This window comes from Sinocyclocheilus rhinocerous, unplaced genomic scaffold, assembly GCF_001515625.1.
Source record: "Sinocyclocheilus rhinocerous isolate Xijiao unplaced genomic scaffold, SAMN03320098_v1.1 scaffold1510, whole genome shotgun sequence".
Classification (NCBI taxonomy): Eukaryota; Metazoa; Chordata; class Actinopteri; order Cypriniformes; family Cyprinidae; genus Sinocyclocheilus; species Sinocyclocheilus rhinocerous.
In genome coordinates this window covers 627473-638212 of record NW_015664185.1, presented here as the reverse complement: position 1 = coordinate 638212, position 10740 = coordinate 627473, and the positions used below count along the sequence as shown (strand labels likewise).

At 30.4% G+C, this 10740-nt stretch overlaps 3 protein-coding genes across 3 annotated transcripts in view; all 3 read right to left on the bottom strand.

The window, feature by feature from the left end:
• Positions 1–1243, bottom strand: part of LOC107729817 (pleckstrin homology domain-containing family G member 4B-like) — a 9871-nt gene extending 8628 nt beyond the window's left edge. Inside the window, exon 1 of the mRNA XM_016540526.1 lies at positions 1237–1243. The gene's annotated coding sequence lies outside the window, so the exon portion shown is untranslated. The remainder of the gene's footprint in view (positions 1–1236) is intronic.
• Positions 1244–5021: 3778 nt separating this feature from the next.
• Positions 5022–8084, bottom strand: LOC107729807 (pleckstrin homology domain-containing family G member 4B-like). The gene is made up of 6 exons (XM_016540508.1): positions 8001–8084; positions 7697–7921; positions 6290–6460; positions 6019–6216; positions 5305–5475; positions 5022–5231 (listed from the first exon to the last, which is right to left on the bottom strand). Exons 1-6 carry the CDS (start codon positions 8073–8075, stop codon positions 5022–5024), a joined length of 1050 nt encoding a protein of 349 aa, XP_016395994.1. The 5' UTR covers positions 8076–8084.
• Positions 8085–8437: 353 nt separating this feature from the next.
• Positions 8438–10734, bottom strand: LOC107729806 (pleckstrin homology domain-containing family G member 4B-like). Its single transcript, XM_016540507.1, has 2 exons — positions 10415–10734; positions 8438–8693 (listed from the first exon to the last, which is right to left on the bottom strand). The coding sequence occupies exons 1-2, from the start codon at positions 10666–10668 to the stop codon at positions 8438–8440; spliced, it is 510 nt and encodes a 169-aa protein (XP_016395993.1). The 5' UTR covers positions 10669–10734.
• Between the last annotated feature and the right edge of the window lie 6 nt (positions 10735–10740).

Here is a 10740-nt window from a genome sequence, read left to right as displayed (position 1 = left end):
TAAATTGATACTGTGTTGTTTATATATATATATATATATAATTTTCATATTTAATATATTTATGTTTACATTTTAATGGGGATTTGAACATTTATGACCAGTTACTTAACTGTAGATTTTGCCCTAAATAAATAATATTTCTATTAATATTTTGATACTGTGTTGTTTCTGTATTTCACAGTCTCATTTCAGGACAATTTCCACATTAAAAAATATGCATAGATGATTTGATGTTCATGCACAGAATATGCACCGAATGAACATGTAACAAATGAAGACAGTGTTTGTGTTTTGATGTGTGTGAAGCACACATTGGCTGTGTGTCTGTCAATCTACACACAGACATTAATTCATTTGATGCTTTATTTTCAAAAGCTTCTAATGCCTAACGCCTGTTTCACACACACACACACACACACACACACACGCGTCTGCAGTTCATGTGCGGTGCAGAAGCAGCAGGGGCTCACTGTGCTTCACATAAGTGTGTTTGCAGGGCACTGATACCACAAATACAAAAACACCTCCACCTATACCTTATTTTGACCTCAAATCCAAACGTGCTTAAAGTTAATGGACACACACCGCATACACTCTGTGTGAAACAGGCGTGGACAAGTCACTCACACTCACTCACACTCACTCTCACACACACACACACACACACACTCTCTCTCACACACACACACACACACACCCTTGACTGTGAGACAGTGAAGTTAATAAACACACACTAACACTAACATAATACTCGATCACACACGGCTCTGAAAGGATCAGCAGCGTTTCCAGATCGCTTCAATCTCTGATTCTAGTTTGGGCCTTTAAATTAAACGGACAATCTTTTCTTCCTCGAGTGTCGAGTTCTATATTCTCACTATATCAAAATATACAGGCCATATTTGATCAAATATGATACAAAACATAAAACACATTTGCAAACTTTTTTAGATTTGTAAAAAATATTTTGTCTAAAGGTTGAACAAACTGTTCAATAAAAAAAATAAATAAATAAATAAAAAAAAAAAAATATATATATAAATAAATTTAAAAAAAATAAATATATATATATATATGTGTGTGTGTGTGTGTGTGTTATTTTCTTTAAAGGGGAAGTGCATCATTTCTGTGCCACTGCATCATTTGTTTGACAGACTGCCAGAGAAACAGTATGAGGCTGAAGATGAAGATGATGAAGATGATGATGTTAATGTCTTGCTGACGCAGACATCTTACCTGACCCTTTAATAAATATTTCAGACTGTGTGTCTGTGTCTTGTGTCCATTAGGTTTAGGGTAAATAAAGAATTACTGATAAATAGAATAAAAATATATTATACATATTATATTACACATTAAATATATTATATATAATAATAATAATATAAATAACTATTAAGAAATCTATTTGATCAAACACACACACACACACACACACACACACACACACACACACACACAATATAAAACCATCAACACAAGCTAGAGTGAATAATGCCACAGGCTTTATTAGCACAGCGTTTCTTCATAAGCAGGTTTATTAAATCTACTGCCAATTATTTTCAGCTTCTAATAATAACACAGAGACAAAAACGGCCCACAATGCATTGTCAGTGAGATCGCAGCGCTGAAATGAATTTCTGTTCATACATCTGTCTGTTTTGACTGGTTAGTAACTAATCTTAACTAGCTGTGAATGACAGACAGCAGTGTTTCCTGCAGCGGTGAGACGCACATGACAGAGTTGTGAGCTTTTAGTTTGATTAAACACAATTAAATAAAAAGATGATGTTTTCACAACAAACAAACAGAACCACCATAGTCTGATTCACAAACAAATGACTCTTATGAACCGATTCTTTCTGCTTCACAAACATATGACTCGTATGAACCGATTCTTTCTGATTCACAAACATATGACTCTTATGAGCCAATTCTTTCTGATTCACAAACATATGACTCTTATGAGCAGATTCTTTCAGATTCACAAACAAATGACTCGTATGAGCCGATTCTTTCTGATTCTCAAACAAATGACTCTTATGAGCCAATTCTTTTTGATTCACAAACATATGACTCTTAAGAGCCAATTCTTTCTGATTCACAAACATATGACTCTTACGAAACAATTCTTTCTGATTCTCAAACATATGACTCTTATGAGCCAATTATTTCTGATTCACAAACATATGACTCATACGAGCCGATTCTTTCAGATTCACAAACAAATGACTCTTATGAGCCGATTCTTTCAGATTTACAAACAAATGACTCTTATGGGCCAATTCTTTCTGATTCATAAACATATGACTCTTACGAAATAATTCTTTCTGATTCTCAAACATATGACTCTTATGAGCCAATTATTTCTGATTCACAAACATATGACTCTTATAAGCCGATTCTTTCAGATTCACAAACAAATGACTCTTATGAGCCGATTCTTTCTGATTCACAAACATATGACTCTTATGGGCCAATTCTTTCTGATTCTCAAACAAATTGCTCTTATGAGCCTGTTCTTTTAAATGAATTGGTCAAAAAGACTCTGAATTACCAAATTGCTGAATTTATGAGAATGTTATTAACTGACTGGATCTTTATATAGTTAAAGATTCACAGTGCTTGGTGTTTTAAGGCAAGACACTACATGTAAACAGGGTAAAATCTAACAAATATCACCATACATACCCAGATGATTGATTACAATAAGAACTGCTAAAAAAATTATATTACAAATTTTCTGAAATGTTATGTTTAAATATGCAAATGAGGCATTATCTAATGAAACATACACTAATTTGCATAGAATATCTTGATATTCTCTTTTTATCACTCCATAAATCTCACAAATCCTGTTTCACCATGCATTACTTAGGTAATGCCTACATAATGCGTATAAATATAAAATTATATAAATAATTTTATATATTATTTTTCTATATTATACAATGTACACAGAGGGGATTTTGGATAATAATATCTATATTTTATATTATAATAATATTGATCACATTTAATTAAATGAATATTATTTTTCTATTTAATATAATTATTGTTTAAATTATATATTATTATTATTTAAATTTATATAATTTTTTTTTTACATTTATTTTATATATAAAACAATATTATTATTATTTTAAAATTTTAATCTATTTATCTATAATATAATATAATATAAAATCTATATATATTATGTTTAGGAAGAGCATTAATTTCTCATAAATTGATTGAAAGTCACATTAGAGTTAAAGGTTTTTTCCAGAGGGGATTTTGGATTTCTCTTTTTATTGCTCCATAAATCAGAAAATACTGTCAACAGCCAGAAAAGAATATGACTCTTATGAGCCAATTATTTCTGATTCACAAACATATGACTCTTATGAGCCAATTCTTTCTGATTCACAAACATATGACTCTTACGAAATAATTCTTTCTGATTCTCAAACATATGACTCTTATGAGCCAATTATTTCTGATTCACAAACATATGACTCTTATGAGCCGATTCTTTCAGATTTACAAACAAATGACTCTTATGGGCCAATTCTTTCTGATTCATAAACATATGACTCTTACGAAATAATTCTTTCTGATTCTCAAACATATGACTCTTATGAGCCAATTATTTCTGATTCACAAACATATGACTCTTATGAGCCGATTCTTTCAGATTCACAAACAAATGACTCTTATGAGCCGATTCTTTCTGATTCACAAACATATGACTCTTATGGGCCAATTCTTTCTGATTCTCAAACAAATTGCTCTTATGAGCCTGTTCTTTTAAATGAATTGGTCAAAAAGACTCTGAATTACCAAATTGCTGAATTTATGAGAATGTTATTAACTGACTGGATCTTTATATAGTTAAAGATTCACAGTGCTTGGTGTTTTAAGGCAAGACACTACATGTAAACAGGGTAAAATCTAACAAATATCACCATACATACCCAGATGATTGATTACAATAAGAACTGCTAAAAAAATTATATTACAAATTTTCTGAAATGTTATGTTTAAATATGCAAATGAGGCATTATCTAATGAAACATACACTAATTTGCATAGAATATCTTGATATTCTCTTTTTATCACTCCATAAATCTCACAAATCCTGTTTCACCATGCATTACTTAGGTAATGCCTACATAATGCGTATAAATATAAAATTATATAAATAATTTTATATATTATTTTTCTATATTATACAATGTACACAGAGGGGATTTTGGATAATAATATCTATATTTTATATTATAATAATATTGATCACATTTAATTAAATGAATATTATTTTTCTATTTAATATAATTATTGTTTAAATTATATATTATTATTATTTAAATTTATATAATTTTTTTTTTACATTTATTTTATATATAAAACAATATTATTATTATTTTAAAATTTTAATCTATTTATCTATAATATAATATAATATAAAATCTATATATATTATGTTTAGGAAGAGCATTAATTTCTCATAAATTGATTGAAAGTCACATTAGAGTTAAAGGTTTTTTCCAGAGGGGATTTTGGATTTCTCTTTTTATTACTCCATAAATTGAAAACACTTTCAAAATTTTAACCATATTTTTAGGATTTTTAAAAAAATATAAATTTAGATAAATGATATATGAACAAACCCCTCAGTAAATAAATATAGACAGGAATAAAACTGTAAAGTTTGGTGCTGCTGAAGTGAAGAAAAACTCACGGCTTTTAAAGATATTAATTGTATTATTGCCGTATTTTCATGACTTAAAGGGGTCCTATTATGCTTTTAGGTGTTGTAATAATGTAAAATATGTGAAAAATAATGTGTTTTTCGAACAACCTAGTATGAGAGCCTGTTCTAGTACACCCCCAAAACAAAATCAAGACCTTGTAAAAGAGCATAATAGGACCCCTTTAATAAAAATCAAAATAATAATATTGTTTTGTTTAGTATGTAGTCCTGAAACGGCTCAGATGAACAGTTATTTATTTATTTATATTTGATTTGATTTTTTTATTTAATGCAATGCATTGGGTGCTGCTGTCTCACCTCGGTTTCGTAAGGCTTGTCTCCACAGGATCTTGCCGATGACGGAGGTCCAGGCGTTCTTCACCTCTCCAGAAGCGGCCTGCAGGATGAAGGTGTCCTGTGATTTCCTCCGGCGAAACCAGATCTCGAAGCGCAGCCCGCTGTCTCCCACGCTCTCCGTCATCCCGATCTCAGCCGTCTAAGACGAGAACAAACACTCTTCATCTCACAAAACTCACTCTGCGGTCTGACACCAGACTCGTATTCTGTACCTTGAAGGACTGTTTGTAGATGTAGATGTCGTATCCTCCTTCAATCTTCTTGGTCTTGCTGAAGAGGATGAGATCCTCGAAAAGGAAAACGTGACGCAGGTATTTTTTGCGTCCGCACCAAACGATGAACTCGTCCTGACAGCGGAGCTGACCCTGCTCCTTCAGATTGACCTGAGAAACACAACACAGTATACAGTATATATCAGTTTCTATCAAATCATGTCAACAGATAAATCAAACTGATAACATAAGCTAATTCAAATTAACTCAGTATTTTTTTTGTGTGAAATACAGTAAAAAATAATTGTATTACAGTAAGATGCATAATTAAAAATAATAGGAACTACGAAAGAGATATGATTTAATATTGCTTTAAATATTAATTATTTATATACCTAAAAATGTTTACATTTATTTCAATAAAATATATTTATATTTTTAATTATGTCTTATTTAATTATTAAATAGTTATTTATTTTTATTTTTTATATTTATTATTATATTTATTTATTATTTTATTTAAAACAAATAAACAAACAAATAAATAATACATTTATTTATTTGAATAACATTTATTCAATTAATATTTTAAAAAGCAATTATTTATTTAATTTAATTATTAAATAACTATTTATGTTATTTACATTAAACCAAATATTGTCCTATCATAACAAAGCTTATTTATTCTGGGTCACATATTTATTCATGTCATGCATTTGGTGCTGCTGTCTGACCTCGGTTTCGTAAGGCTTGTCTCCACAGGATCTTGCCGATGACGGAGGTCCAGGCGTTCTTCACCTCTCCAGAAGCGGCCTGCAGGATGAAGGTGTCCTGTGATTTCCTCCGGCGAAACCAGATCTCGAAGCGCAGCCCGCTGTCTCCCACGCTCTCCGTCATCCCGATCTCAGCCGTCTAAGACGAGAACAAACACTCTTCATCTCACAAAACTCACTCTGCGGTCTGACACCAGACTCGTATTCTGTACCTTGAAGGACTGTTTGTAGATGTAGATGTCGTATCCTCCTTCAATCTTCTTGGTCTTGCTGAAGAGGATGAGATCCTCGAAAAGGAAAACGTGACGCAGGTATTTTTTGCGTCCGCACCAAACGATGAACTCGTCCTGACAGCGGAGCTGACCCTGCTCCTTCAGATTGACCTGAGAAACACAACACAGTATACAGTATATATCAGTTTCTATCAAATCATGTCAACAGATAAATCAAACTGATAACATAAGCTAATTCAAATTAACTCAGTATTTTTTTTGTGTGAAATACAGTAAAAAATAATTGTATTACAGTAAGATGCATAATTAAAAATAATAGGAACTACGAAAGAGATATGATTTAATGATAAAATGAATAAATAAAACTAACAAATAAATAAATAAATAAATGAAACTTAAAATAATAATTAATTTTAATTATTTATTTTATTTGCTTTAAATATTAATTATTTATATACCTAAAAATGTTTACATTTATTTCAATAAAATATATTTATATTTTTAATTATGTCTTATTTAATTATTAAATAGTTATTTATTTTTATTTTTTATATTTATTATTATATTTATTTATTATTTTATTTAAAACAAATAAACAAACAAATAAATAATACATTTATTTATTTGAATAACATTTATTCAATTAATATTTTAAAAAGCAATTATTTATTTAATTTAATTATTAAATAACTATTTATGTTATTTACATTAAATTTGAGTTACTCAAATATATAAACAAACACAATTATTAATTTTTATTAAAATGTATTCAAATTATTATAAATTACTTATTAAAATAAATTATTTTTAAATAAAAATTATTTTATTTACGTTGTTATTTAAATAAATAAATAATACAATTATTTATTTGAATGAAATTTAGTCAAATAAATAATAATTTTTTAAAATAATATAAAAAAAACAATTTATTTAATTATCAAAATTATTTATTTTATTTACTTTACATGTTATTTACTCAAACAAACAAACAATTATTTATTTAAATTTTTATTTTTAAATAAAAATATTCATTTTATTTAATTATTAAACGGTTATGTATTTTATTTACATTAAATGTAATTTTCTCAAATAAACAAATAAATCAAATTATTTGTTTGAATAAAATGTATTCAAAAACATTATAATAATGATTTTATTTAAAGGAAACTCCGCTTACGTCACATCCCCGGATGGCGTCCATGGCCAGCAGGTCGTTTCCGTGGCGCAGCTGGAACTTGACCATCTCCTCCGCTGTTCTGAGGTCAGTGAGCTCCTGCTCCTGAGACTGACCGCACTCCTTGATCAGATCCTTCAGGAGCAGAGCGTATTTACTCATCCTCTGGATGGGCTTCAGCAGGTACGACGCCAGGTGGAAACTCCGCTTACGTCACATCCCCGGATGGCGTCCATGGCCAGCAGGTCGTTTCCGTGGCGCAGCTGGAACTTGACCATCTCCTCCGCTGTTCTGAGGTCAGTGAGCTCCTGCTCCTGAGACTGACCGCACTCCTTGATCAGATCCTTCAGGAGCAGAGCGTATTTACTCATCCTCTGGATGGGCTTCAGCAGGTACGACGCCAGGTCCATCTTATCGCCCAGCTCCAGCTGCTTGTTCTGCAGAGCACAGGTAACATTCAGAAACGTCCAGCAGCTCGTGTGAATAACGTCACGGAGGAGAAACACCATTGGTTACCTTGAAAAAATTGTTTCCGTGGCTCGTTAACAGGGCGTCTGAGCGCGGCTTGTTTTTGCTGTACAGGGCGTACATCCCGAACTGTTCCTCCTAACCGTGGAAAAAAACACATTTATATCTCACATAGAGGTGGACACTTTGGACAAAATCTCATAAGATTTTATGATGTATTTTAACAGCATTTATCGAGAGCAACCAAGAGCAAAATATCTACCGGTTGACAAATTTCTACCATTGTATATTATACGCATTATCATTTAAAAGTCTGGAGTTTTATTCAAAAAATTTAATTTTAAAATGTTTTATTTTATTTAATTATTAAATAACGACAAATTTTATTTACATTAAATGAAAAATTTTATATTATTTATTTGAAGTAAACGTATTCAAATAAATGGCAGTATTTTAAAATAATAATTATTTATTTTACTTAATTATTAAAAAATAAATAGGAAGCAGCTGCTGATGGACAGCGGTGAATGAGCGCAGCTCTCCAGATCCGTCAGGAAATACTGGCTGTGAAAATCACACAGCTTCTCCAGATTCCCAAAAATGATGCTGCGCTTCCCTCGGAGGTCCTGAGGAAGGTCCAGTCGCTCCATCTCAGGGAAGTAGTGCTGGATGATGTAGCTGAGGGATCTGACGTACTCTCTCTCGGTGGAGATCATCTCGTCCATGATGTGCTGGGTTTTACTGAAACGAGCGACAGCAGCGATGCAGCATGAATACAGCGATACATAGTACTGACGGAGAATGCGTCTCTAGGCATTCAGTTGTTATGAGTTTGCTAATGAGACGTTTTAAAATCAGCTTTAAAATGTGCATTTACAGTCAATGTTAGCGTGAAGATGTAGAGAAAAACATACACAAGACCATATAAAAATCTCATTATTTCAGTCGTCTCAGGCCACATTTATAGTCTAATACTTTTACTAAATTATTAAAATTGAACAAATCAATAATAATATCAGTAGTAATACTATACTGTAAAATAAAAAAATTAGAGTTTATTTATAAAATGAAATAGTTAATAACAGTAAAAAATACAAATAATTACTATTATTTATGTTTAATTATCTCTATTATTTACTATTATTACTAATAGTTTTGGCTGTCTTTATTATTATTATTATCATCATCATCATCACAATCATAATTTTTAAAATTAAATTATAATAATTAATTCATTAAATTCTACACAAATCTGTCTTTATTATTATTATTATTATTATTATTATTATTAAATTATAATTATTCATTCGGCAAAATTAAATCAATTTTAATAAAATGTAATAAAATAAATAAAATTTACATTAGTAGTTTTTCTAAAGTAATAATACTATAATGTAAAATATAACTGAACATTTAATAATGATAACAATAAAAATAATATTTTTTGGTTATTTTATTATTTCATTTAATAACAATAATAATAATTTTATGGTTATTTTATTAAGTTATAACATTTAAACATATTATTTATATAAATAGAAATATATTTAAAGAAAATCAAGTATTTGATAAAATATATTATTAATTTTATTAATTTTTTTAACAGAACAACAGTAGAAATACAAATAAGTACTACTACTATTATTTATGTTTAATTATCTCCATTATTTACTATCATTACCAATATTTAAATTTGTCTTTTATTTTATTGAATAAAATAACTATTTATTTAATTATAAAAAATTAAACAAAGAAATATATTATAGCATAGTAATAATACGACATTATAAAATAAAAATGAGCATTTCTTAATAATAATAATGTTGATTATAATAATAATAATAATAATTGTTATTATTGTTATTATTATTAGTATTAATAATAATACTTAATTCAGAGAACAACAGTAAAAATACAAATAAAATAATTATTATTTATGTTTGATTTATCATAATTTTTATTTCATTATTATTATTAATATTTATTATTATTACTAATATTTGTGACCCTGGAGCTGGGGTATATTTGTAGCAATAGCCAAAAATACATTGTATGGGTCAAAATTATAGATTTGCCAAAAATCATTAGGATATTAAGTAAAGATCATGTTCCATGAAGATATTTTGTAAATTTCCTACCGTAAATATATCAAAACTTAATTTTTGATTAGTAATATGCATTGCTAAGAACTTCATTTGGACAACTTTAAAGATGATTTTCTCAATATTTAGATTTTTTTGCACCCTCAGATTCCAGATTTTCAAATAGTTGTATCTCAGCCAAATATTGTCCGATCCTAACAAACCAGACATCAATGGAAAGCTTATTTATTCAGCTTTCAGATGATGTATAAATCTCAATTTTAATAAATTGACACTTGTGACTGGTTTTGTGCTCCAGGGTCATATATATGCTGTCTTAATGTTGTTGGCTGAAAGCTGGAGGTTTTGCGCGTCGTTCACCCGCTGTGTCTCTTGACATCTCCGTCGCTGAGTCTGCACTGAACGCGTGACGGGGACGACATGCTGCGGCTGCGGCACAGCGCCGGGCTCGTGACGTCTGGCCGCTCCAGCTTCTTCTCCACGCAGACGTTATTGGTGACCTGCAGTCCTCGGATGTAGACGCCGCTGTAGCCGTGAGCTTTGTCCCGCGCCGGTAGCTCGTAGCTCAGGGTCTTCTTCATGATCTTCTTGAGCGGCTGCTTGCGGTGGCGCATCAGGGGCTCAGAGTGGCACGAGGCGGACGAGTCGACGGTGCAGTCGCTGTCGGTGTCCTCAAACACACACGG